Source organism: Sciurus carolinensis, chromosome 18 (assembly GCF_902686445.1).
Source record: "Sciurus carolinensis chromosome 18, mSciCar1.2, whole genome shotgun sequence".
Taxonomy (NCBI): domain Eukaryota; kingdom Metazoa; phylum Chordata; class Mammalia; order Rodentia; family Sciuridae; genus Sciurus; species Sciurus carolinensis.
The window spans coordinates 20622788-20646776 of record NC_062230.1 but is presented as its reverse complement, the minus strand read 5'-3'; the positions used below and the strand labels follow the sequence as shown (position 1 = coordinate 20646776).

Genomic DNA, 23989 nt, shown 5'->3' with positions numbered 1-23989 from the left:
GCGTTTCAGTGTCACCCTCTGTTGCCTGGGCATCTGCAGAGTATATTTGAGGGCCACAATGAGATTGGGGTGTTGTGTTCTGACCACACAGGTTTTCCTGCCCATTGCAGCTGTTCCTATAAGAGATTTGGAGGTTTAAATTGCGCTCATGTGAACAGGTTTTGAGTAATTCAAGAGGTAGAAATGGCACAGTGGCACCTGCCTGTAATCCTAGTGACTTGGAAGGCTGAGGCAGGAGGATTGCAAATCCAAGGCCAATCTCAGCAACTTAGCAAGATCCTGTCTCAAGATTGAAAAACAAAAAAAACTCAAAAAGACTAGGGATGTAGCTTAATGGCACAGCCTGTCATGCACAAGGCCCTGGGGTCAATCTCCAGCACTGAAAAAAAAAAAAAAAAATGAAGAAGAGAGAAAGAAAGTAAGAAAGAAAAACTGCATGAATTGGAAGAGGGTGGTGACAGAAAGGATGACTGGCCAATTTCTGCCTTGAACACCCGGGTGGATGACAGGGCCATTCTCTGTGACCTGGCACTTGGGGCAGGAGGAACTGCAGTGGTGAGTTGGCTCAGTTTTGGTTGTGTTAGGTTAGAGGAGCCAAATGGACACATCCAGAGGCTCTTGCTCTGTAAGCTCAGTGGGAACTGAAAAGAATCAGTCTTAGAGTTGCATTGGGAGTGTGGGAGGACATATCAGTAGGTTAGGATGAGGTTTGGCTACGTGTAATTGAGATCCAAATTAGCAGTGGCATAAATAAGATAGAAGATTATTTTTCTTAAAGTGCAGACTGGTATAGCAGCTCAGTAAGTCATTAGGAACCCAGGCTCCTCCTGTATTGATATTTTGCCATAGGTAGCAAAGTGCCTTGTGGTCCTAGATGACTGCTTGAGTGACAGCCGTCATATCCACATTTCAACCAGCAAGAAGGAGGAGAAGGAAGTACAGAAAGACATGCTCTGTTCCTTTAAGGAGTTTTCCTGGAAGTTCACATGGGGCACATCTGCTAAGGAGTTTTCCTGGAAGTTCACATGGGGCTCATTAGCTGGAACTGAATCATAGGATCCCGTTTAGTTATAGGAACACCAAGAAATATAGGTAATATGGTAGAAGTTAGACCATGTGCTCAATTAAAAAGTTTTTAGGATTTAAAAAAAAAAAAAAAATGGATGTTGGAGAGGAAATGGGCAACAGGAAGATAGTCATGACCTTGACCCCTTTACCTACCTCCTGCCCTGGGGCAAGTCACAAAGGTGGACAGCACCTTCTAGTGAGAAGAGCTGGCGTCTGAGAGAAAGCCCTGAACAGAACTGAGGGGTCCAAAGGTTGCTGGGGATGTTGTTGCTGCCCATCCACCTCCTGACGTCCCCCCCCATCCCCCCAGGCCCACGAGGACTCTGAGAAGCTGCGGGAGATAGTGCTGCCCATGGAGCAGGAGATCGAGGAGCTAAAGGCAAAACTTTTGAAGGCAGAGGAGCTGATTCAAGAGATCCAGGTGAGGGGGCAGCCAGGGTGTGGAGGTGAGAAGTGGCGCCCCAGGAGCCCGGGTCCCCAGCCTCTTCCCTGCACCCTTTCCCTAGAGACGTCCCCGGCATCCTCCTTCCCTGCATGGCTCCACGGAGTTGCTGCCACTGTCCCGGAACCCATCTCCTCCACTGGAGCCCCTGGAAGAGCCGAGCGGAGACGGGGGCCCGGCGGCCGAGGCCTTCGCCCACAACTGTGACGACAGCGCCTCCATCTCTTCTTTCTCCCTTGGCGGGGCTGGCAGCAGCGCCTCCCTGCCCCGCAACCGCCAAGGCCTGAGCCCTGAGCAGGAAGAGACAGCCTCTCTGGTGTCCACGGGCACCCTGGTCCCTGAGGGCATTTACCTGCCCCCTCCTGGTTACCAGCTTGTCCCAGACAACCAGTGGGAGCAGCTACAGGTGGAGGTGTGTGGCCGGGGGAGGATGGTCTGGGGGCAGCCACACCACCTGGTCCAGGCCCGAGCGAGAGCTAGAGTTGGGGATGCCACAGGGAAAGATAGACACTGTCTCCTAGGGAACAGGCATCAGACACCAACATGCACTTGGACAGACAAAGGAGATAAGGTCACAGGGTGAGTTGCCCAGGACAGAACTGAAGAGGGGGCTTTGGGGCAGAAACTGTCGGTGTCGGAACAGACCCAGATGGAGGGAAAGAGGCACTTCGCAGGGGCAGGGGCAGGAGAACTGCAAGTCCAAAGGCCCTGAGGATGTACAGACCCCACCGTGTCTGAGGAGCAGGAAGGCCAGCCAGGAGGGGAGAGGTCAGGAAGTAGCAGGCACCTTGTGGGCCTGTTTGGAGCCTGCGTTTGAGACAGGAGTGGAGGAAGTGCCTGCAGCCTTAGCCAGGGAGCGGCCTGCCTGGTTTCCTGCTTGGGGAGCTCCCTGGGCCAGGGTGAAGGGCTGGGCTGTGGTGGGGCTGGGAGAAGCTGAATGACCAGTGACTGGTTGGGACTGTGGCTTAGGAGAAAATAGTGACTGGCCAGGAGATGGCAGCAGAGATGGAAAGACAGGTGGGTTTGGAATCCACGGTGCAGGAATAGTGGCAGGGCCTGCCGGGGTGGACGTGGGCAGGGAAGAGAAGAGTTGACCCGATCCCGGGGCTTCTGGCTTTGGGGGGAGGGGGCGATGGCGCCATGCCTGCAGGAGAGGGATGGCCTCCCTCGTGGACTGAGACAGGTCTGGGTCCGTGGCAGGGGCGGCAACTGCAGAAGGATCTGGAAAGCATCAGCCGTGAGCGGGATGAACTGCAGGAAGGCCTGAGGAGGAGCAACGAGGACTGCGCCAAGCAGGTGGGTCCTGGCCTCTGCTGTGGCCCCTCATGGGGCCTCTGGCCACCTGCTGCCCCCCAGGTGGCCCTGACCTGACTGTTGCCCTCCTTCCAACCCCAGATGCAGGTGCTCCTGGCCCAGGTCCAGAACTCAGAGCAGCTACTTCGGACCCTGCAAGGGACTGTGAGCCAGGCCCAGGAGCGGGTGCAGCTGCAGATGGTGAGTGCTGGGGACGTGTGGCAGGAGGAAGAGGGGTCAGGACTAGTTGGGGTACTGTGGGGACACATGGAAAGCTGAGGCACCTGTTCCTCCTCCAGCTGCTCTGGCCTCCCCCAGGCATTGGTGCCAGGTAGGTAAAGGGTTTAGCCCAGCCACGGCCACTGCTGTGGGATCTTGAACTAACCTGCAACCTCGGTGCCTCTGCTTCACCATCCCGGAAGCTGAGATAACAGGGCCTGGTATGCAGAATCGTGAGACAGAAAGCAGGTCAGGTGCTTTCCAGGGCCAGAGGAGAGGGAGGTGATCACATGGGGCCAGGGGCAAGGTAGGAAGGTGTGGTAGCTAGCCTGGCCCGGAGGAGTGGGTGCCAAGGGGACGGCCACTCAGTTACACAGAGCCTACCTGTCTGGGAACGCCAGCCCCATGCTGCCAGATGTGCTGATTTTTCAAGAGAAGCCAGAAATCTTGATATGTGTGTATCATCTCTCAATATTCAAAGTTGGCACTACTTGAAGGTTTTAAAAATAGTGTGTGGAGCAAATCAGACACCCAGTGTGCACTGTGGCTGCCAGCATATGACCCCAGGTCAGCAGGGAGTTGTCTAGAGCGTGGAGCCAAAGCCAGGCAGTAAGGGGGGTGTCTTCCTGTCTCAGCACGACAACAGTCAGCCTGCCTCGCAGGGACTAGAGATGCCCTGACCTCTTCACTGCCATGTGCTCCTGTTTGTCCCCAGGCAGAGCTCGCCACCTCTCACAAGTGCCTGCACCATGAGGTAAAGCGGTTGAATGAGGAAAACCAAGGGCTCCGGGCCGAGCATTTGCCGTCTTCAGCCCCCCAGGGCCTGGAGCAGCTCGAGGGCAAGGAGGAGTCACTGCCCAGCTCCGTGCAGGTGAGCCGGGGCAGCTGTCAGCCCTTCCTTTCCAGGCGGAGGAGAGCATCAGCCTGGGACCATGTGGGGAGAAGGGGACAGATCCTCTATTTTGGCTGCTTTGCCTTGGCCAACCCACTTGACTTCTCTAAGGCTAGTTTCCTCATCCGAGAAGTGGGACCATACCGTCTTCCCAGCATAGGCATGAAGAAGAGCGAGTTAATATTTCTTGACACCAAGGAGTCAATGATTTGGTTTGTTTCCTGTTTTTAAGAGACCTGAGGTCTATTAAGACTGAATTCATCATAATCTTTGGTTCATAAGCTGTCACCATTGATCTGTGCATGGCCTTTGTTGATTTAATTTATGAATAATATAATTTATTAAAAATGCAAAGATCACCTGGAACCGGTCCTCACCCCAGGATCACAGCTCACATCTACTTCTGCGCATGCCCTGTAGTCCTCCTGGGCCCTGTTCTTTTTTGGTATGATTTTCATTACATAAATGATGGACTGCTAAACTTCTGTTCTTTGGGCCTTTAGGAAGGGGTCTCTTGGTCGCCTGGAACTTGGGCCCCGCCCCATTTTTGAGAGTCCTGGCGTGGCAGCCGTGGCTGTGGTTCATTCATTTCCATCACTGAACTAGGAGCGGTTATCCACCCTCCCAACTGGCATTTGGGTTCTTCCCTGTTTGGGCAGTTTCTTTCCTTCCGCTTCCTCCCCACAATTCTCAGCGGCCCCCCGCCAACCCCTGCCCTCCTGCTCTTCTGCCCTGTGCCTAGCTGGCCACTCGCGTCCCTTCCAGGAGCTGCAGCAGCTGCTGCACCGCACGCGGCAGGAGGCTCGCGCCCGGCAGCAGGCCCAGGAGCACGAGGCCGAGCGCCTGCGGATTGAGATCGTGACTCTGCGGGAGGCTTTGGAGGAGGAGACCTCGGCCAGGGCTAGCCTGGAGGGGCAGCTTAGGGTGCAGCGGGAGGAGACAGGTGAGGGAAGAGGGCAGGAGCCACCTGCCCTGCTGCCTGGGTGCCTGACTTCCCGTGGGGACACGTGGGCCAGGGATGGGCAGAGGAGGGGAGATGGAATGAGAACCAACCTGGACACCTCTCTCCCTCTCCCTCTCCCTCTCCCTCTCTTCCTCTCCCCCTCCCACACAGAAGTGTTAGAGGGTGAGTATGGGAGGTGCCCTGGCCGGGTCTGGATGCGGTGGGGAAGGAACCAGCGGGGGCCTGACTTCCAGCCTCCTTGCGCCTGACTTCCCAGCCTCCCTGTGTAGCCTGAGGACAGAGATGGAACGGATCCAGCAGGAACAGAACAAGGTGAGGCAGAGCCCAGGGAGGAGATGGGGTTACTGAGGGACGGGCAGCTATGCAGAGAAGGCCCTTCCAAGCCCCTCCTGCCTCTGTGTCTCCCTCAGGCCCAGCGCCAGGAAGGCCTCATACAACTGCCAGGCTCTGGCCGGACAGAAGAGGTCAGAGTCAGCTGATGTAGAAGGGTTGACTGTGTGGGGACATCCCGTTGCTTTGGCCACGCTCCCTCCTGGCTGACCCAAGACTGAGCAGGGGCCTAACTCAGTGTCTTGTCCCCATAGGCCCAGCTCACAGACCTCCTCTCAGAACAGAGGGCCAAAGTGCTGCGGCTGCAGGCCGAGCTGGAGACCAGTGAACAGGTGCAGAGGGACTTCGTACGACTGTCCCAGGCCCTGCAGGTATGGCAGGCCCCTCCCACCAGGCTGGCGTGGCTTTCAGTGACTTGCCCAGGGTCTTGCAAGGACAGGCCCTCAACTGGGGGAGTCCTCCTCCTCCTCCTAGGGCTGGCATGGTTTGTTCCCCTGAACGATGCTCTAAAAGCCGAAGCTCTTTGTATCTTGGTTGGTCACAGAATGCCTTTAGCACAGGCTTGGTGACACCTAGAGTCTGTGCCATCAGCACCACCAGTGGTAGCTTAAACTTCCCTGAGCTGTCCTGGGACCCTTTCTTTCCCTTTTCCCTGATGGCATCGTGGGTTTGGGGAGGCCAGGTGCCCCTAGGTATACTGGTTCTGGGCCCTGCCACCGGGGGCGGGCAGGTGGGGTAGGAACTGTGTTTCCCTACCAGGGGACTTCTTCGTCCCTTGCCTGACCCGATAGGTGCGCCTAGAGCGGATCCGCCAGGCAGAGACTCTGGAGCAAGTGCGCGGCATCATGGATGAGGGGTCCCTGAGGGATGTGAGGGACATCAAGGATACCTGAGGGGCTCGGCGAGAACCCACCCCACCCTGCTTCCTCCCAGCCTGGGGAAGACTGCCTTCCTCCAGTCCAGACCCTGTGGCCTGGGCTTTGGGGTCTCAGGACAAAGCTCTCACTCTCTCCAAGCCTGGAGTCGGCGTGCTGGGGCCACCACTGCCCAGCGCTTCCTCCCAGGGTGGCTGGGCCTTCTGCTCTCAGGGATGACACCAGCCCCTCCTGGAACCAAAGGTGCAGGCTGAACCCTGCGGCTTTCTGGCTGCCATGCTGCCTCCAGGGCCCCAGCTGGCCAACAGCCACACTGGCTACAGTCCGTCCCCGTCCCAAGGCCTTAGCCCAGCTGTGTGGTGGCTGGAAGCCTCTGTCAGCATCAACAGGTCCCTCATGCACACCCTGAGACAGGCAGCTGCTTTCTGGACCGCATGACACTAAAACGCTTGTCCACAGGGGCCTGACGCAGGCTCGAGACGTGCACGGAGGCGAGGCCAGAATTTTCCGTCATTTATTTTCAATAAATAAGCAGCTCAGCTCAGTCGGTCGCCTTGTCCCTGCAAGCCCCATGGGGTCGGGAGGGGAGGATTGACAGGGTTTGGAGGGAGGACAGGTCGCTGAAGAGGGAAGGGCAAAGGAGGGGGACGTTGTTTATAAACAGAAACGTGTCGGGGTGAGAGAGGAGTCGTGCCACAGCTCTGGCTGAAGGTGCATCGCTATCGGGGGAGGAGGGGGCAGTGGGACGGTTACTTCCTTCTCTCATCTTCTGGATCTGGAAGGAGAAAGGGAAGGATGAAGCGGGCGGGGGGGGGATGTCCCTCCCAGTGTCCGCCTCCTGGTGCAGCCCGGAAGGTCATCCAGCCCCTTTCCTCCCCGTACTTACCTGTGTCCCCAGATCCCACCCCACCCCTACCCACGGCCCCAGCAGCAGAGGCAGCCGGCGCCACGCAGCGCAGCCCAGCAGACAGTGGTGTCCCGCAGCTGGGCACCACCAGGGTGCCAAGGCCCTGGCAGCGGTGCTGTGCCATCGTGAGGGCACAGGCCAGCCATGTGGAAGCGCGGCAGTGGCAGCAGTGGCAGTGGCTCCAGGTGGAGCTGCGAGCGCAAGTGACCTGGGATGCGCGGGAGGCTAGGGGGCAGGCGGCGGGGCGCAGCAGCTGGCGCGAGGGCAAGGAGGGAGGGCGATACCTGTGACACGGGTTCAAAGACATGGAGGAGGGGGGCGGTTATCCTATGGCCAAGAGGACAGAGAGAGCTGATGTCAAGGAGGGAGGTGGCCTGCAGGGCCAGAGGGCTGAGCAGGCTGGGGGCCACCCAGGAGAGTGACCCTGCCAGGAGTGGTGGAGCAGAGAAGGGGCCTGGGGCGCCCTCCCTGGGGACACTGGTCCTACCAGGGCCACAGAGAACTTACCTGCCTGCAAAGGAGGGTAGGGCGGGCGCTTCGCAGCGCAGAGGGCAGGGGTGTGCTCAGGGCCTGGGGCTCAGGGGGTCAGAGGAGGGGCGCTCCTTACCCTCTAGGTAGTTCCGAGCAATGAACTTGAGGACTTCGTCCAGCCCGATGACTGGAAGTGAGATCTTGAGGACCATGAGCCACTGGGTGAAGTCCAGGGCCCGGAGCTTGAAGATCATCTGGGGGTGGGGATGGCAGCCGTGAGGAAAGCAGGTCACCTCTGGGAGGAGGTGGAGAGGGGACCAGGGGACCAGGCACTGCCCCAGGCAGTCCCACCTTCCTCCCCTTGTCAGCACTCCAGTGCAAGTGACCACAAGCCCTGCGTGGGTTCCCTGGGACTTAGGGACAGGGCAGGAGAGCTCACCGGCAGAGGGTCGACGTAGAGGATGAGGAAGTGGAGGGACATGGACAGGCAGATGGAGCCCAGCAGCCAGATGTTCACCCAGGGCGGCATCCGCAGCAGGGACTGGTTCTCAGACAGGCTGCAGCAAGGGCCGGGCCGAGCCACAGAGGGGGACACAAGGAGGGAGAGACCATGAGGAGAGGAGGTGGGCAGGGAGGTGGAAGACCAAGGCGGTGACCCCAGAAGGCCTGAGGGGGCAGGCAGGCAGCCCTACCTGTTGAGAGCATTGCACATCTCGATGGTCACCAGCACAGACAAGGCCATGGTCATGGGCTCAGGGGCCTCAAAGACCTCACAGTCCAGACCGTCAAAGTCAGGGTTGTGCTCTGTGCACTGCATGAAGTGGGTCTGCAGGGGAAGGGACAGGAGCCTGAGGTCCTGTAGACACCTCCACACCACCTTCCTGGTGCCCACCTCTCTGTCCCCCCTCTTACCAGCTGGTTGTAGGTGACATGAGGCCCATCATCTGCATACAGGAACCACCAGGCAGCTGCTCCCACGGTGGCTGCACCCACATAGCCTGCGGTGGAGAATATGGGGTGGGGGTCAGGGCCAGGAGATGACCAGCACTGGGAGGGTCTCCCATGCCTGATAACAGCTGGTTGGGGAAGAGGACCCATCGGGAGGCTGCACTGGGGAAGCTGGTGTCCCAAGGAGGGGGTCGATCCCCAGGGCTGGGAAGGATTATGGGGTTCCATCCTGCTTACCTCCAATGGCCATGTAGCGGAAGAAGAGCCAGCCGCTGATGAGGGGCTCCTTGGGGCTCCGGGGGGGCCGGTCCATGATGTCCAGGTCTGGGGGGTTGAAGCCCAGGGCTGTGGCTGGGAGCCCATCAGTCACTAGGTTCACCCACAGCAGCTGCACGGGGATCAGGGCCTCAGGCAGACCCAAGGCGGCTGTCAGGAAGATGCTGCCAGAAGGGGGGGGTCACACATGGGTCCAGACCCTGGCGACCCCGCCCACCCCACAGGGGCCCTGGCTGCTCACCAGACCACCTCGCCCACGTTGGAGGAGATGAGGTAGCGGATGAACTGCTTCATGTTGTTGTAGATGGCGCGGCCCTCCTCCACGGCCGCCACGATGGTGGAGAAGTTGTCGTCGGCCAGCACCATCTCAGAGGCTGTCTTGGCCACAGCGGTGCCAGAGCCCATGGCAATGCCGATCTCGGCCTTCTTCAGGGCAGGGGCGTCATTGACGCCGTCCCCTGTCTGAGGGGAGAAGGAGGCGCACCCCTCCTTGAGAGTCTACCCCTGGAGCCTGGATCCCTCCCTCTGTGCCTGTCACCAGGGCCCTCCCGCCCAGGGCCCCCAGTACACCAGGACTCAGAGGACGCTCGGAGGACCAGCCCAGGCCTGGCAGCCAGCCGGGCCCTCACCATGGCTGTGATCTCATCGTAGGACTGCAGGTACTCCACGATCTTGGACTTGTGGGAGGGCTCCACGCGAGCGAAGCAGCAGGCGCGACGGCAGGCTTCCCGCTGCTCAGCCAGGGGCAGGTCATCGAACTCACGACCGGTGTAGGCACGGTCTGTCACCTGCTCACTCTCCGAAAAGATGCCAATTCGTCGGCAGATGGCGATGGCTGTGCCCTTGTTGTCTCCAGTGATCATGATCACACGGATCCCAGCATCGCGGCACAGCTGGATGGAGCCGGTGACCTCCTTGCGGGGTGGGTCCAACATGCCCACCACACCAACGAATGTCAGGTCCGTCTGAGAGAGAGCAGACAGCGGTCGGGAAGGGACTCGGAAATGAGCCAGGCAGGAGCTTGGGGAATGGGGAGAAAGATGTGAGGCTCTGCAGCTCGCAGCCTCGGGCCCTGGGGCTAGGCCTCAGCAGTGCCCTGGAAGCTCAGGGACAAGAAACGTCTCTCATTCCAATATGTGCCTGCAGGTCCTCGCAGTGCCAGGCCAAGCTCAGGTGCCACGCTGTGCCCTTCATAGAATACACTCTGGAAGTAAGAGCAAGTGGCTTCTGCTTCCAGCAGCGCCACCTCTTGACCCACGACTTTGAGCATATCCCTGTGACCTGACAGGCCACAGTCTCCCTCTGTGAAATGAAGGCGTGGGCTTTTGGTGCCAGGCAGAGTCCAGCACCAGTAGGGCCCTGCACCAGAATGAGCGTGAGCACCTGGAGGCAGTCTCCTGCAGGAGGCTCTTCAGCTGAGCCCCTCTGTGGAGTGACGCTGACTTCCTTTCTGGCACAGGAGCCTCCCTCCCCTGGTCGAAGACCACCCACAGGTCACACTTAAAGGAGCCCGGGAGGCTGCAGCACAGCTCAGCGGTACGAGTATGTTCTCAGCATGTGTAAGGCCCTGGGTTCCATCCCCAGCACCTCAGATCAACAGAGCAGCACTGGACTAGACGCTCTCTAGGGCTCTTTCAAAGTCTAACATCCTGTGATTCCATGACCACATCACAGAGCCACCAGTTTGAAATAAGAGGGTGAAGGAGGCAAGCAATGGGAAGTCCACCTCTTGGTGACCTCCAGGACAACAGAGGCTTCCCCCTGCTCACCTCATACTCCATGAACCTGGCAGAATCATCCAGAACCATCTCCTCTCTCTTGGGAGGCGTGTCCCGGGTGGCCAGGGCCAAGCAGCGCAGGGTGTCCCGGCCAGTGCCCCACTCCTTGATGACTGACATGATCTTCTCCTTCACTGGGCTGGTCAATGGCACCCGCGTGGTACCAACTCGCACATAGTTACAGCGGTCGATGACGCCCTCAGGGGCACCCTAGGAGACCAGAATAGCATTCAGAGACCGCTGTCTGCCAGGACACAGTGAGTCGGGGTGGGCACAGAGAAGTCTGCAGGATTGGGAAGAAGAAGGGGTGGGGACACATTCCAATTTCTGACCTTGACAAACATCTTATTGCCCACAGCAGCCCGGGAAGACTTGGCTGGTGAGCAGTAGACAGACATGGACTTTCTGTCCCGGGAGAACTCCAGGGTGAACTCCTTCTTCATCAGTTGTCGGATCACCTGGAGAGAGGAGACCAGACCCGTTAAAACAGTCACGAAGGATTTGGAGGTCAGAGTAGACCCCAAGACTAATGCTAAGGCTGATACCAGGAGCACAAATGGGGAGAATCCCAAGGCTAATGTTGCCACAGTGCTGACAGGGACTGGTGTAAAGCACAGCAGAAACAGCATGGCCTTGTGTGGTACTGTTCAACAGCACTCTGAGAAATGACTGAGATCAGCCATCTGCACTGGGTAAGCAGGCGAGCCACGGCTACTGAGCACTGGGAACGTGGTCTGTGTGACTGAGAAGCTGCATTTCCATCTCTATTTAATTTTAATTAATTCAAATGTAAATAACCACATGGATTGTTGGATAGCACAGGCCTCGTACCTGGCATGCTGAAAAAAGCACTTCACAAAAATGAATGAAAGCCTTTTTTTTCACCAAATACGCGTGCCTACCTCTCCACAAAATAAGACCAACATCAAAATAACAAACAACAAAATAAAAATAAATTTCTGTTATCATTTGTAAATTTTAAAAATTAATCCTTCCTGGCTGGGTGTGGTGGTGCACACCTGTATTCACAGTGACTTGGGAGGCTACGATGGGGATCACAAGTTCAAGGCCAGCCTGGGTAGCTTAGTGAGACCCTGACTCAAAAAAAAAAAAAAAAAAAGGGACTGAGAGCGTAACTCAGTGATGGAGTGTCCCTGAGCTGGGTGCAGTGGCACACCCTCCTGTAATCCCAGTGGCTCGGGACACTGAGGCAGGAGGATCGCAAGTTCAAAGCCAGCCTCAGCAACCTAGTGAGGCCCTAAGCCACTCAGCAAGACCCTGTCTCTAAATAAAATACAAAAAGAGTGCTGGGGATGTGGCTCAGTGGTCCCTGGGTTCAATCCCTGGTACAAAGAGAGAAAGAAAGAGAGAGAGAGAGAGAGAAAGAGAGAGAGAGAGAGAGAGAGAGAGAGAGAGAGAGAGGAAAATAACATCTCAAAGAGACTCAATAGGGAAATTCAGTAAATATTACAATAATAGCGAGAGCTCAGACTGAGTGTAACAGAATTGGCCTTGATCATCTGGACGCGGATGGTCTTGCCCTGCAGGTGCAGTGGCCACATAGCCCAGTTCTAAAGCAGGACCTGAGAGCTGATGGGAACAAGCGTGCTCCCAGAGACAAAGGGATCAGGGTGAAAGGGGGCCCAGGATGGGCTGCTTGTAGTTTCTGTGTCCACCTCCATCCATTTCAACTTGGGACATGACAGAAGATGTGACCTCCACGGGCACTCTGGCCAGGCAGCAGCAGAACCCATTTAACTGCAGGGACAGTGGGTCCCCCCAGAAGTCAGCTTGACTGAACTTCACAGCAGGTAAGGTCGCCCACCTGCGACAGCTGGGACCCAATACAGGGCACAAGGCTCTGCTGGGCCTGGGGCTGCTTGCGGCTGTGTGGTGTGAAGCGAAGGCCCAGGGAGGCGTGTCCAGACTCACCGAGTTGCAAGCATTGGCCCTCTCCACCTTGGAGAGGCTCCTCACGTCAGTGTTGAACACGTTCATTTTCTCCACCAGGGTGGTGAGCGCAGTCTCGGTGGCCTCACCGACCTTCTCATAGACACCTTTGGTCTGAGATGGGCAGAGAAGGAAGAGGAAGTGGGTGCCCTTGCCCCCACCATCACACCCACCTTCCACTTGGATGGAGTGAGAAGGGAGCCAAGAACTCCTTTCCCTTGCACCCCAGGGCAGTGGCTCAGCTCCCTGCCCCTTCCTATGACCCTTCCTCCCGGCCTGCTAAGGAGGCACAGACTCTGAGCCAGCTGGAAGGGAAGAAGGGGCAGCTCTGGGGGTGGGGAGGTTACCTCATTGAAGTCCAAGGATGAGTCATTGCAGAGGGCACAGATGGTGGCCAGCTCCACCAACCCATCATACTGCCCTGCTCGGATTGGCTTATCATTCTTCAAACTGGCAGCAGGGTGGGGAGGAAGGAAGGAGAGAGACAGTCGAGAAGAACAGGGAGTGAGATGCAGAGAGCACAGGGAAGCAGAGAGCAGGGTTCAGGGAGATGGTAATGAACTTGGAGATCAGAGATGGGCTGGGAGAAAGAAAAGGTAGGGAAAGGAAGGGAAGAGGGAAAGGAAGCAAAAACAGAGGGAGGGCCCACGAGATGGGGCATGCAAAGGTGCCGGGAGAAGGCTCCGGGTGACTTACACCTCTCCCTCTGGAGCATAAGTGGAACCAGTGATGGAGAACTCGTTGAGCTGGCAGATGTCCCCGTCCACCTTGTCAATGATGAACATCTGCAGGGGAGAAGGGCATGCACAGATGTCTGCATCTCCCCATCCTCGAAAGAAGGCATTCGCACTGAGGGAGGCCCACGCTCCTGATGTCCAACCCCACTAGACCCAGCACGCCAAGCAGACTGAGCAAGCTTCCTGGCATCTCCCTCCAGCTCCTTCCCTGTTCCTCCCTGCATCCCCCTCCACTCCGTGGCTTAGCAGTCAATCATTCTCCACATTCTGTCCCTGTGGACTTAAAAGTTACTGCAGGCCACATTGGGGCTAAAGAAAATCAGCTGATAAAATAGGACAGTCCATTAAGGTGTGGTGTGGACTGCAGCTAAATGCACCTGTTAGCACCTGGCCCATCTACAGTTCGAGTCCCTTTTGGCCAGATCTTCCAGTTTTGCAGGAGGAGCTCAAAATTCAGGTTACTTTTCTATGCAATCTTATCTCTTTCAAATGTCAGCAATTAATTTTTTTTTTTTTTATGAAAGAGGACAGGAGCCAAGTTACACGTGCCCGTGGTCTGGCTTTGAAACATATTTATGTTATGAGGACATAACTTCCAGAGGGCAGTGGCCCGCCCTGATCCCACAGCAAGCATCAGGGGGAGAGGGTTTCTCATTCCTGAGAAGAAAAATGGTCATACTGCATTCCCAGGAAAGAAGGTTCTTGGGAAACTCTGGTTAAATAAAGTAGAAGCCATCACTTCTACGGATGGCTCTCCAAGGCTTTCAGATGCCAAGAGGGCTCTTGTGGTCTCCACAAGGTGCCAAGGGCACATCCTTTCTTGCGCTGATCTGATCCCATATCCCTCACTCCTCAGAGTAGTTACCCAGTACTGAGGATCAAACCCAGGGCCCCATGCATGCTAAGCACACCCTCTGCCACTGAGCTACACCCCAGCACTAGAGAGCAGCAATTTCTATTTCAAGGACACAGAATTCCACAGAGCTCTGTTTAGGGTAGGGATTTTGTGTCTAGGGTCCATGGGCAACCTCTCAAGGAAGTCTGTGAACTTTCATAGCAAAAAAAAAATTATGTCTTTTATTTTGTCTCTGACATATAGCATTTCCTTTCAGTTATGTGGTTGGTAGGCCACATTAGAATTAGTAAAACCTGTGACTTTGAGCTGGGTGTGGTCCCAGCTACTTGGGAGGCTGAGGTAGGAGGATCACTTGAGCCCAGAAGTTCAAGACCAGCCTGGTTATTATAGAGACCCATCTCAAAAAACAAACCAAAAAGCCCCAAAACAAAACCACTGATGTTTCATCAGTATAATCAGAGCTGCTTCCTGTTACGTTACCATTCTGCAAATCTCTAAAAAGAGCATCATCGCAACTTCAACATTGTGATAATTTTTAGACCTGCTGCTAGAACTCACTATTTAAATGCATTAATAAATAAACACATGTTACCAAATTACACCTTTTTAAAATATTTTGAGGAGGCTGAGGCAGGAGGATTTGAAGTTCAAGGCCAGCACGGGCAACTTAGTGAGATCCTGTTTCAAAATAGAAAGGGCTTGGGCCGGGGTTGTGGCTCAGTGGTGGAGCACTTGCCTGGCATGTGTGAGGCCCCGGGTTTGAGTCTCAGCATCACACATATATAAACAAATAAATAAATAAATGTCCACTGACAACTAAAAAAATTTTTTTTAAATAGAAAGGGCTGGGGATGTAGCTCAGTGGTAAAGCATCCCTGGGTTCTAGCCCCATTACCCTCCCAAATATATATAAACCACTTTATTTCAATCATTAGGTACTTCTGTAATTCTATGTATTTTTTCTGTTTTTTTTTTTTTTTTTTTTTTTTTTGGTACTAGGGATTGAACCCAGGGAAGCTTTACCACTGAGCCACATCCCCAGCCCTTTTTGTTTTTTATTTTGAGACAGGTCTTGCTAAGTTGCTGAGGCTGGCCTTGAACTTGCAATCCTCCTGCCTCAGCCTCCCATGTTGCTGGGATTACAGGCATGATTCATGACACCCAGCTGTTTTTTTTTTTTTTTTAAATTTCTAAAACAGAATCCTGTGTATTTTGTTTTACACATTTAAAATTTTACATGGAGGGACGATGGGTTGTATCTCATGGCAGAATGCTTGCCTAGCAAGCATGAGTCCCTGGCTTCAATCCCCAGCATTATAAAAGAAAAGAAAATATATGTATTTAAATATACAAACATACATATTATACTGAGAAGAAGTCCAACTACCAAGGATCCGATGCACAGAAAAGATTAAGAATTCTCAGTTTAAGCCAGGTGCCTTGGTGCACACCTGTAATCCCAGCTGCTCGGGAGGCTGAGGCTGGAGGATCACAAGTTTAAAGTCAGCCTCAGCAATTTAGAGAGGCCCTAAGCAACTCAGCAAGACCCTGTCTCTAATAAAATACAAAAAGAGGCTGGGGATGTTGCTCAGTGGTTAAGGGCCCCTGGGTTCCTGGGTTCAATCCCCAGTACCAAAAAAAGGGGAGCTAGGGTTGTGGTAGAGCTTGCCCAGCACACATGAGGCACTGGGTTTGATCACCAGCACCACTTTAAAAAAAAAAGAAAAAATGAACAAAATAAAGGTATTGCATCCATTGACAACTAAAAATATTTTTTAAAAAAATTCTCAGTTTAAAAAATGCTGTTCAAGGGTTGAACTAAAATAGAAATTTATTATACTCCAAAGGAAACTTAACTTCTCAAGTCAGATGTTATATTCTTGTCAGAAACACACACAATTCTTAATTTGAAATCTGACCTATTTTATCTATTGCAATTAGTGACTTTTAATATTCCTTCTGCAATAATAAAATTATAAACATAATTACATGTTAGAAATGAAATTATTTTATATAAATAAAATGTATGAAGAATAAATGAAAAATTAAAAAAAAAATAAAAGAAATGCTGTTCAGGGGCTGGGAATGTGGCTTGATTGACCCCTAGTAACCAAAAGAAGGAAGGAAGGAAAGGAAGAAAGGAAGGGAGGGAGGGAGGGAGGGAGGGAAAGTGCTGTCCAAGATAAGTGTGGCTGGGCCTGCCAGGTGCTGCCTTGAAGTGACCATTCTGGAGGTCAGTTTGCCGCACAGGCAGAAGCTTTAGGACTGCGCAGACTTGGATTTGGGACTCAACTCTGCTACCTGTCTTTCTGAGATGGGTCTTGCTATGTTGCCGAGGCTGGCCTCAAAGGACTGTCCTGCCTCATCCTCCTGAGTAGCAGGGATGACAGCACACAGCTTCGCCACCTGCTACCGTGCATCTTTCAGCAAGCCACTGACGCTCCCTGAGCCTCAGTTTCTGCCTTTGAAAAGCGGCATGACTGAGCCCTTCGCCTGAATGGGCTGCTGTGGAGGGTGCGAGAACACGCAGCCGTGGCTGGCACCGGGATGGTGGCTCCAGCATCCCTTTCACAGCTGGCAGGATGGCACGCTCCGCTCTTTAAGCATTTCTCAGGTCAGACAGAGAAGCTGTTGGTGATGAAGGGATAACCCCATGTTTGGAGGGCTCACTGCACCCTCAAAACAGGTTTCTCTTCTGCCCACACTGCTCCTGACCTTGCAGACGGACATCTGGTTGGTGGTGAGGGTGCCGGTCTTATCGGAGCAGATGACGGAGGTGCAGCCCAGGGTCTCTACAGAGGGCAAGCTCCTCACAATGGCATTCTTCTTTGCCATCCGACGAGTACCCAAGGCCAGGCAGGTGGTGATGACTGCAGGAAGACCTGTGGGGAGAGAGGGGCGCAGGGTCAGTGCAGGGCAGGAGGGAGGCCTGATGTGGTCAGCTAGATACCTACTGACCCCAAAGATATTGGCTTCTTATTTATTTTATTTAATTTTTTATGGTACCAGAGACTGAACCCAGGGTCTCCTAACCACTGAGCCACATCCCCAGCCCTTTTATTTTTTATTTTGAGACAGGGTCTTGCTAAATTGCTTAGGGCCTTGCTAAATTGCTGAGTCTGGTCTTAAACTTGCAATCCTCCTGGCTCAGCCTCCCAGGTCCCTGGGATTACAGGCGTGCACCACCACAACCAGCAAGATATCAACTTTCGATCCCTAGAACTGTCACTGTTACCTTAATGTGAAAAAGAGTCTTTGCTATTGAGATTAGCAAAGGGAAGGAGAAAGAAAGGCTGCTCCATACCTTCTGGGATTGCAGCCACAGCCAAGGCCACGGCAATCTTAAAGTAGTAGATGGCACCACGGAACCAGGATCCCCCATGGACAGGATCATTGAAATGGCCAATGTTGATGAGCCAGACTGCCACGCAGATGAGGGAGATGACTTTAGACAGTTGCTCTCCAAATTCATCAAGCTTCTGCTGCAGAGGGGTCTTGTCTTGCTCTGTAGCAGCCATTTGGTCACGGATCTTCCCAATCTCAGTGCTCACACCAGTCGTGGCCACAATGCCCAAGGCCTTGCCGGCTGCAATGTTGGTGCCCTGGGAAGGTGAAGAAGAAGCAAGGAACCTTCATGCCACATCCGCCCATGCAGAGGGACACCATGTTTCTCTCCCAAACCAGGGCCTCCAGCTTGAGGACACGACAGCTGGCCCTGGATCACTCACCGAGAAAAGCATGTTCTTCTTGTCCTGGTTGACAGCTCGGGGGTCAGGGACGGGTTCTGTGTGCTTGATGACAGATACAGACTCGCCTGCAGAGAAGGGGCCAAGGGGATTTTCAGATGACTTAACTTCCCCTTAACTTCCTGTCCCTAACTCCCTCCCTGCTCAGCAGGACAAGGTTGGCCAGGACCAAGAAACCGTCCTGGAGGAAGTCTGGCCTCTGGAAGAAACTGAGCAAGGAAAATGGGAAGTCCATTGCATTTCGAGGAAAAGGACTTTGACCCAAGCCCTGGCTGCATGACTATGATCAGTTAACCTCCACCTGCTCCTCTGAGAACTGCACACAAGATCAGGTACACTCGAGAACAGAGTTTTAGTGACAAAATCAGATGAGCTGATGCACGTGGAGAGGCACCATACTGCAGAGCATGCTCCTGGGCGGAGGAGCTGCCCACTGCTGGGATATGGCCTCCCTCTCCCTAATGGCAGGGGCTCAGGCCTCCTTGCCTCCTTGGGCCTTGGGGAATGTTTAGGGTTCTTCCCCTGCCCTCCCAGTAAAGAGAGAAGCAGCCATGGTCTGAAGTGTGTCTGAACCCTCCACCTGTTCCAGAATCTCATGGCGTCTCACTTGGGCACTCAGAGGATGCTGGAGGAGACAGGACGGTTCGTGGGGTATGTGTGTCCCCATGTCTGTGTGGAAGGGGTGGGTCGATGGCCCTATGGAGAATGGGCACCAATATCAAGCTCCCGCCCATGACCCCGCATGGGACAGTGAAGGCTGAGCCAGGCTCTCATCGCCACTGCCACCAGCCAGGAGGAGGCTCTGCCACCGGCTCTTCTATGTCCGCCTGGAACCTCATCCCTGTCCACCCAGCTTCTCCCTCAGTGCATCCTCCCACCCAGGCCAGCGGACCTGTCAGGATGGACTGGTCGACCCGGAGGGTGGTGGATTTGATGGAGAGGATGCGGATGTCTGCGGGGACTTTGTCCCCCACTGTGGAGAGAGTAGAGAACAGCAAGATCAGTTGGGGATGGAGTTTGTTCCTTCCTAAGAAACCCCAAGCTTACCTCACCCCTCCTCAGGTGGGCACCGGCATACACTCCTGCCACCCCAGCAAGCACACCCCTCCACTGTATAGCACTGTTCCCACTGTCCCCCTTGTTGAATGCTTTTCTTCCCACTGCTTGAGCCTGTGAAGGGAGGGTCTGGTGTAATTCCTGGCACATAGTATGTACTCATTAAAACAGCCGAGGGGGAAAATCAGAGACAATCCCAGCGAAAGCAGAACAGAGAGGAGGACAAGAATGAAAAAGGTGAGGTGGGCAAGGCAGGAAGATAACTCAGAGAGAACAGGCTGAGTTGGAAGAGGTGGCACCAGGCAAGAGAAGGAAGTGGACAGCCAGAGGAGGCAGAAAGAAAGAGGAAAAAGCCCAGAGTTGAGAAAATCAAGGTTGAACAGGAGAAAAAGTGGAGTGTGAAGCAGGAAAGGAGTGCCCAGGAGGGAGGTCAGGGGAGGATGTGGGAGGAAAGGAAGGGGCACGTGTGGTCGCGGATGGGACCACACACCCAAACCTGGCAGCCAGGTCTGAGCATCTGGGGGCAGGCAGGAGCCAGGGGTGAGTGATCTGGGGAGAGAAAAGGAGTCTGCGTGTTCCTGCAACAGGAAGAGCAACACATGGGCAGCTACGAAGGCTGTGGTGGGTAAGTGAGGGCCTAGGTAGGAGGCCTGCACACCGAGAGCACCCTGGGAGGAGCTGAAGAGGCGGACGCCCCACAGACTCAGAGACCTTCAGGGAGGCTGAACAGTCCCCAGGGCCTCTGTCTAAGTCCACCCTGGTCCTAGGGACAGGGTTCACTGTCTTTCCTTTCCCTCAGTTTCTGAGGTCCCTCTTCCTGTGTCAGAGGAAGCAGACGGAAGAGGGAAGAGGTCAGTGATGGAGTCCGACACCCTGTCACCCAAGCCCCAGGGATATTTATAGATATTCATGGCGCTGACTCCAAACTGTCGCCGAAGCAGGACAGCGTTGGGGTCCTCAGCCTGCCTGCCCTCCTCCCCGTGTTTCCCGTGGTGGTGACATGGGTGTCTGATGAAGGGAAGGAGGCCTAGAAAGATACGTTCCCCATGCCAGGGGCCTGGAGATGCGGGAAGCCTGCGCAGGGCAAATATAAAAACCGCTGAAGGGGGCAGAATCCCAGTAATCTTAGCCACCCGGCCCCCACCCTCCCTGGGCAGGCATTAAGTGTCCCTTGCTGGGGGTGGGGCCCTCCTTGAGCTCCCCTCCTCCCAGGTCCCGTGCTCGGAGCTGGGACCAGAGTTTCCCTTACATGGCCGGGGGCTTGAGCCTCAGCTCCCCTCCTCCCTTCTACCCTCACTCCTTCCCCTTTGAGAGGCCTCAAGGGCACTAGGAGGTCAAGACTGAAAGCTGACCAAGCTTGGGGGTGGGTGGAAGGAGAGGGAAGCCAGGCCCCACGAGGGGGTGGAGACGGGGCCATTGGCAGAGACTGGGTTCCACCTGTTGCTTGCAGTGCTGGGGGAGAGAGGGGGAGAGGGGGTCTGCCTGCAGACTCAGGGACAGGACTGGCTGTTCCTGCTGAGACTCTGACAGAGAGAGTGTGTGGCTGGAATGTCCTGGGGTGACCTCCTGAGGAGGCTGGGAAGGAGAAGCAGACTCCACCATCCTCCTGGACACCAGGATCAAGACTGACCAGCCCCCACCTTCTTCTTGGCCTCAGACCCAAGGCCGCCCATCCTGGACCACTCACTCCCATCACTCACCAGCCACCTCCACAATGTCCCCGGGGACGATGTCCCGAGCCTTGATCCTTTGCACTGACTTGCGGTCAGCCCGGTAGACCTTCCCCATCTCGGGTTCATATTCCTTCAGCGCCTCAATGGCATTCTCTGCATTTCGCTCCTGAGGGAAGCGGGTGGAGGAAAGCAGGGTCACCAAAGGAAGGAAGGGAGTGGGGAGGGAGGGGACTGGTCCAGGAGGATTGTGGGTCAGGGGTGAGGGGGGCAGAGATGGAGGAGCAGGGATCAGGATTCTAGGGGACTTAGGACCACCACAGGCAGAGTTATGTAGTTCCAACTGGCACAGGGAGTAGACAAAACCCCACATGAGTGTGTGTGTGTGTGTGTGTGTGTGTGTGTGTGTGTTGAGAAAGCTGTCACCTATAGCTAAAAACAGGTAAAAGGGGTTTGAGCAGAGAAAAAAGAAAGATAATCAGGAAGCAGGGGACGAGGTAAGTACAGGGTGGTAAGATAAGAGGAAGAAGGAAACCAAACTAGTACTTATTGAGGTCCTACTGTGTACCAGGCACTTTCCTGCTCATCTTATTCAATTCCACCACAAGCCTGAGGGACAGGATTATTGGCACTAGTTTACAGATGAGGAAACTGAGCCTCAGAGATATGAAGGAACTTGCTGAGGGTCATACAGTGAACAAGTGACAGTGTTTCTCCATCCTTTCCAACACTCCATCCTGTTTCCAAAGTAGGTGAGAGGACCAGAGGAACAGGGACCTGACCCAGGGGAAGTAAAGGAGGAGGAGCAGACTGGAGGGAGGGTTGGCCCCATGTTTAGTGTTAGAAGGCAAAGGAAAGAGGAGGGGTCAATGCTCACCTGCCAAACCCCCACGATGGCATTTGCAATGAGGATCAGGAGGATGACAAAGGGCTCAACAAAGGCAGTGATAGTCTCTTCACCTTCCTCAAACCAGGCCAGCACCTGGGGAGCAGGGCAAGGAAGAATAACAGATAATAAGCCCTCCCTCAAACATGGGTAAAGAAAGGAAGTGGAAGGGTTCCAGGTACCACTGCAGAGGTCCTTTGCAGGAGCTTATGGGGCACATGGGGACTGCAGGCCCACATCTGTGGGAAGTTCTACATGCTGGGAACACTGGCCATGGCCACTGCCGTGATTCAGCGCGAATAGGCCAGCACAGACATGCACAATTTCAGGATTAACTGGGAGCGCTTTCAGGTTTCCCTCACTGAATTTTTGGCTTGGAAGCAAAGTTCAGAGGACACCCAGGCCAACTACCCCCACAGCCACATCCATCCCAGGGGAGCCAAAACCCATAGGAAAAACCCTGTGGTTCTCACAGGCAGGCGCCCAGCCCACCCACAGCCCTCCCCCAACAGCCGAGGTAGGGAAGGTCCAATTTCACGAGGGAGCAGGAGGGGGGGATAGTGTTACCCGCCTCCTGTACACACCCCGCCCCAGCTGTTGCCACTGCCAGGCAACAGTCACAGGCAAATGTCAAGGAGCAAATCTGAGAAGGGAGAAGGGAGAAGTGAGGCCCTGCCAGCTTGCGCTCAGGGGCTGTAGGGCCTCCATTAAGGAGACCAGAGTCTTGGCTTCCAGCAGGACTAAGAAGTTAAAGAAAGTCCGAAATGCAGGGTGGCCTGCTGAGATGGTGTCTGCGGAGGAGCGGCCAGCAAGGGCTGCAGACCCTGGAGGAGAATGCCCGGGGCAGGAGAGGTGGCAGGGGTCTGAAGAGGGGTGGGGTAGCCCTGAGGCTGTGAGGGGTCTGGGGAGGCGCAGAAGGGGTAGGGGCAAGTCAGCCCGGTGGGTTAGGAGGAGGATCCCCAGTTCCAGCCCTGATGGGTGTTGGGGTGGTGGTGAATCCTGGAGACAGGTGAGGAGTTGGGGCGCTGGGGGCGCATTTGGAGCCACCCTCGCACCAGCAGCGCTTTCCCGCTTCTCTGAGCAAAGTCTTTCCCTCGACCAATCAGCGTCAGAGACCGGGGAGGGCGGGGCAGGGGCGCCGGGATGCTCGGTGATTGGTTGCACGGAGGGTCCCGGGGCATGCCGGGAATGGTCATGGCCCAGGAGCCTCAGCGCCCGCGTCTGAGCCCCGAGTCCAGCGCTTGCGGGGTAACCCGAGCTCTCGAAGCCCTTGAAGCTCCGAGGGTGGCTTAGCTTCAGTGTTTTGGCTGAGAACACCCTTACAGCTTAAAATAAAACCTGCCTGCGGGGTGTGGGGGAGGACGGAGGGCGCGAACCAGCCCCCCCGCCCCCCAACTTTGGTTTGGAAAATAAGGATGCTCAGGGCTTGGACTAGAGGATCCGGGACCGGGAGTCTGGCTCACCTCTGCCACGAGCAGACTCCTGATCCCCCATCACACCCCAGCCAGCCCCCAGACGCCCTCCTACACTTACAAAGGAGATGCAGGCGGCCAGGAGAAGGATCCGCACCAGGAGGTCTTCAAACTGCTCTACCACCAACTCCCACAGGGACTTCCCTGGGAGGGGGGAGGGGAGAGGCAAGGGGAAGGGTCCCCGGGGTTAAGATCCAAAGGATGAAAGTCTGGGACTTTGCATACAGGCAGGGGTCCAGGGAATGTAGTGCCCTGAATCCCTAGGATGATGGGCAGGCGGCTTTTATGAGAGAATGGCTGAGGGAGCTGCCAGGAGTCCAAAAGACAGGCTCCTCAAAATAGTGGGCAGTTATTCAAGGATGGGACGCCTCAAGGAGAAAGTGCCTGGAGACTTCTGCCTTGGGGACTTCAATATCCGGGAAGGGGATCTTTGCCTTTTGGGAAGGAGTGTGGGGTCTGTATGGCAGGGAGAAGGGTGGATCATTTATGAGGGCTCAGGGCTTCCAGTACTTACCTTCCTCAGCGGGGAGCTCTACACAGGGAAAAAGGAGAAAAGGACATGTTCATTTGGGGTTCAGCCTCATACCCCCCACGCCCAGGAGTTTGTGGCTAAGGTAAGAGAATCAGGCCAACAGGCATCTGAGGTTCATCAAGGTCATCCCATAAAACCTCCCCAAACTTCACATCTCAGACCCAGCTTTCTCAGTATCTTTTTACCCCTGCACTCATCAGACCACGTCTCTATGCTGCCCTGGAGGGAGCAGCCCCCCCCCCGGGGGGGTGGGGGAGGGATGTGTGTAGGCCCAGGATGGTGCCACCAGCCTATTCTCCAAGGAACACTTACCATTGGGGCCGTATTTCTCCAGATGCCGCTTAACTTGGTCCGGGGTGAGGCCAGTGGTCTCGCTCACCCCAAAATAGGCCAAACATTCCTCTGTGGTCTTGGCATGTGCAGCCTCCATTGTGCTCCCTTCTTGGGGGCCAGGGGGCGGTTGTTCCTTCCGGGGGGCTCTCACACGTGGGGGCCTTCCTCAGTGTTCACCTGCCTGTAGGTCTGGGTTTCTTCCTTTTTCTCGCCTGCCCCCCCCAGGTTTTCCTTCCCTCCACGAAGCTCTGACCCCCGTCCCACTTGTAGCAGCCGGCCACCCCCCCA

At 55.3% G+C, this 23989-nt stretch overlaps 2 protein-coding genes across 3 annotated transcripts in view; one reads left to right on the top strand and one right to left on the bottom strand.

Annotated features, from left to right (window-relative positions):
* Nucleotides 1–6882, top strand: part of Rabep2 (rabaptin, RAB GTPase binding effector protein 2) — a 12882-nt gene extending 6000 nt beyond the window's left edge. The window contains exons 4-14 of one of the 2 annotated variants that reach the window (XM_047532912.1): nucleotides 1379–1489; nucleotides 1575–1922; nucleotides 2711–2806; nucleotides 2906–3004; nucleotides 3738–3893; nucleotides 4680–4857; nucleotides 5029–5040; nucleotides 5135–5190; nucleotides 5289–5342; nucleotides 5463–5579; nucleotides 6000–6882. In XM_047532912.1, the coding sequence (XP_047388868.1) occupies nucleotides 1379–1489; nucleotides 1575–1922; nucleotides 2711–2806; nucleotides 2906–3004; nucleotides 3738–3893; nucleotides 4680–4857; nucleotides 5029–5040; nucleotides 5135–5190; nucleotides 5289–5342; nucleotides 5463–5579; nucleotides 6000–6101 (1329 nt within the window). In that variant the 3' untranslated portion in view covers nucleotides 6102–6882. The remainder of the gene's footprint in view (nucleotides 1–1378; nucleotides 1490–1574; nucleotides 1923–2710; nucleotides 2807–2905; nucleotides 3005–3737; nucleotides 3894–4679; nucleotides 4858–5028; nucleotides 5041–5134; nucleotides 5191–5288; nucleotides 5343–5462; nucleotides 5580–5999) is intronic. The other variant, XM_047532913.1, reaches the window with a different exon arrangement.
* Nucleotides 6582–23989, bottom strand: Atp2a1 (ATPase sarcoplasmic/endoplasmic reticulum Ca2+ transporting 1). The gene is made up of 23 exons (XM_047532911.1): nucleotides 23681–23989; nucleotides 23351–23368; nucleotides 22898–22980; nucleotides 21356–21460; nucleotides 20509–20647; nucleotides 18645–18725; nucleotides 17735–17820; nucleotides 17311–17608; nucleotides 16722–16888; nucleotides 13110–13198; nucleotides 12761–12863; nucleotides 12396–12527; nucleotides 10796–10921; nucleotides 10455–10673; nucleotides 9315–9650; nucleotides 8927–9147; nucleotides 8647–8849; nucleotides 8374–8459; nucleotides 8154–8287; nucleotides 7901–8018; nucleotides 7598–7715; nucleotides 7275–7317; nucleotides 6582–6858 (listed from the first exon to the last, which is right to left on the bottom strand). Exons 1-22 carry the CDS (start codon nucleotides 23796–23798, stop codon nucleotides 7313–7315), a joined length of 2985 nt encoding a protein of 994 aa, XP_047388867.1. The 5' UTR covers nucleotides 23799–23989; the 3' UTR covers nucleotides 6582–6858; nucleotides 7275–7312.

Excerpts from the sequence above, each read along its gene's own strand:
- Atp2a1 (XM_047532911.1), bottom strand. The coding sequence starts at position 23,798 with ATGGAGGCTGCACATGCCAAGACCACAGAGGAATGTTTGGCCTATTTT. Across the intron at positions 13,199-16,721 it reads ACCAGATGTCCGTCTGCAAG|ATGTTCATCATTGACAAGGT; the intron begins GTCAGGAGCAGT and ends TCTCCCCTGCAG. Across the intron at positions 7,716-7,900 it reads TCTACGTCGACCCTCTGCCG|ATGATCTTCAAGCTCCGGGC; the intron begins GTGAGCTCTCCT and ends CCCCACCCCCAG.